Raw genomic sequence first — 2,809 nt, forward strand, 5'->3', positions numbered from 1 at the left:
TTAAAAAAAAAAAAAGTAAATTATACATACAAACGTATAAAGAACATTAAGTTTTAAACTGAAAGCAGCAGTCCTTTTAAAGGGTTACCCTTGGTAATCTAACAAATAGTAGAATTTAAATATGTTAAACTCATTACAATGCTGAGGAATGTGATGTCTTATTTAGTAGAGTCTTCCTTGACTATGATTTCCTCTTGCTCCCCAACCTCAGCTACCTTTACTTCTCCTGACAACTCCTCTCTACTCTAAGAAAAAGCAAACAAGGGTTTAGGTCTTGCTTGGGGCTTCATGGTATAGCAAACTCAGAAGAAATGCAGTTCATAGCTCTGAATGTAGCAGTTGGCCCCCTAAGAACAGATAGGTACTAGTCTACAAATTTGTTCTGTACTTGAGTACAAGGGCAACATGTATACCGAAGTACATTTGGCAAGGTGCCAAATACATTCATGGAAGGTGGTGTTGTTGTCGTATGCCGTGGAGTTAGTTCTGACTCATAGTGACCCTGTATGGAGTTTCCAAGGCTATATATCTTTATGGGAGCAGAAAGCCCCATCTTTCTCCCGTGGAGCAGCCGGTAGTTTCAAACTGCTGACCTTGAGGTTAGCAGACCAACTCACCAGGTATTAACAGCAAAGCCAGTGGCTTTTTAAAGTTAGTGCCACATATATAGACTATCAGACTATCAGTGATCAATTTTAAAGAATTAGGCTAGATAGGAAAATGTACTTTTCAAATGAAATAGACAATTTCTTTTGTTTCAGTCACAAAATTTAAAACCTGGACTCACATAACTGTAGATACAAATGCCAATAGATACTTTCACTGCTTTCCCAGCTGTGTGAGCTACACAGAGTGCTGCCAAAGAGATGTCTCATGCATACACATCCAGTGTCTGCTTTACTACTGTAAATTAAGCATCTCTTTTGAGGAAAAATCAAGTCACTGTGTCATATGGTAAAAATGAGTCTTTGGTGAACTGGTCACCCTCTCTTAAGACCCCAGAAAAGTATTCTTGAAAGGAGCCTTTCCAGTGAAGAAAGTCGGCTGAAGTTATCCCAAGGCTGTATTGTAATCATACTTAAATGATAGGGTTCCACATTCTTCTCATGCTTTTTTCCCTTGATGGTCCCAGGGTCCTCTGTTCCTGGAATATAATATTAACTACTCCCTCCTTTATGTTCCAAAACTTTTACCTTTACAGTTGTGACAGTCATAATTGGTTATGATAACGATCATTCACTATTGAATCATAAGAATCTTATCCCAATCTCCTTTCACCATACCCGTCCAGACAAGATGAAAACTATTCAGTGGGGATTCTACCTTCCTCCACACACTCTGAAACTAAACTTCTTGAAAACTTGTAAGACAACCACTTTATGCCTTTATAGCCACCACCCCCTGCTTTTAGGTAGCCAGTGTCTAAGTTGTCCATCCTTATCAATCTTGTGTTCTGAGGGGATAGGTTTGATCCTTGATGTGAAGACTTAGAATGGTTTCATCTTGTATTTCCATCATGTCTTCAATGGTTTCAAACTTTTATCACTAATTTACATAGTTATCTTGTATGTTTTCCCAAATAACCCTGTGAGGTAGACATTTCTATCCACATTTTACAGATGAGAGAAGGAAGGCTCAGAGAGGACTAGTGGGTGATCCACCCCCACAGTTACAAACAGTGGCAGAGCTGGGATTTGAATCCAAAATTCCACTGTTCATTCAACAAATGTTTGTAGTTCTGCTTTGTTCTAGGCAGTTTCTCATGCCCTCCTGCCTCCTAGCAAGGAGACAGTGAACAAACAAACCTGCCTGTGTAATAATAAATAGTGCTATAAAGAAAAAACCACCACCACTAGAGAGTTACAGTGAAGGGACTTGGTCAGCAATGCTAAACGCCCTTTCTTGGGGCAAGGAATGGGCGAGTCTGCTTAGGGAGGTCAGAGGGAAAAGCTGAAGCCAGGAATCAGGGCTGCCATACTCAGATCTGCAGCAAGTGGGCCAGGTCTGGCTCTCCCTCCATCCGGGCCTCCAGGAATTCTAACCTTGTGCTGAAAATTGAGGTTGACCCATGGTATGTCGCCTGAAAATTCAAATTCACTCTTCTCCTTCCTTGTTATGGTTTCCTCATTCATTAGAGTTTCTGTTACCAAGTACACTTTTTCTCCCCTTTCACGAATTTCTCTGATGCGAAAAGGTAGTATCTTCTTCAGCTTCCTAGTGGGAGAACAGAGGAGCAGTGAGAGTTCACCCTCCCCATCAGTTAGTTCCTGTTTGGAATTGAGTGTTTCTGAGGCTGGAAAACTAAGGAAGTCAGCACCCCATCATTCACTTTACCCACTTTGGGGAGAGGATAAAGGAGATGTAGAGCACTAACTAGTGTCTGAAAGAGGCTAACACTGGGAGAGATGCTTCACACTTCCTTTCACTGAGCCTTCACCATATCCTTCTGCTGTAAGCAGGAGAACATCCATTTTTCATAAGAGGAAATTGAGACTTAGAGACAGGTTATGGAAGTCCCTGGTCTACAGAAGTCCAATGCCTGAACTTGCCAGGACACTGAGCTAGGCATCAGCTCAGCCTGAGACATCCCCTTCTCTGAGAAGGGTCCCTGGGGCCTCCCTGCAAGGCCTGCACTTAGGCTCCCATGAGGCACCTCTAATTCCATAAGGAAATTCATTTTGTGATTTAAAACAGCCTGAGGGAGCTTCTGCTATTTGCAAACAAAAGATTTTAAGGAAGACAATACATCTTTGTCCCTTGATGCCATCCAGTCCCTCTAAAACATAGCCACCACTGCCCTTAGAGTTTC

At 41.8% G+C, this 2,809-nt stretch overlaps 1 protein-coding gene across 1 annotated transcript in view; it reads right to left on the reverse strand.

Annotated features, from left to right (window-relative positions):
• The window catches only part of GSDMB (gasdermin B), a 27,449-nt gene that overhangs the window by 6,998 nt on the left and 17,642 nt on the right, over positions 1 to 2,809 (reverse strand). The window contains exon 3 of the mRNA XM_006833667.1: positions 1,979 to 2,214. Within this exon, the coding sequence (XP_006833730.1) occupies positions 1,979 to 2,214 (236 nt within the window). The remainder of the gene's footprint in view (positions 1 to 1,978; positions 2,215 to 2,809) is intronic.

The sequence above is a fragment of the Chrysochloris asiatica genome, unplaced genomic scaffold, assembly GCF_000296735.1.
Source record: "Chrysochloris asiatica unplaced genomic scaffold, ChrAsi1.0 scaffold00007, whole genome shotgun sequence".
Classification (NCBI taxonomy): domain Eukaryota; kingdom Metazoa; phylum Chordata; class Mammalia; order Afrosoricida; family Chrysochloridae; genus Chrysochloris; species Chrysochloris asiatica.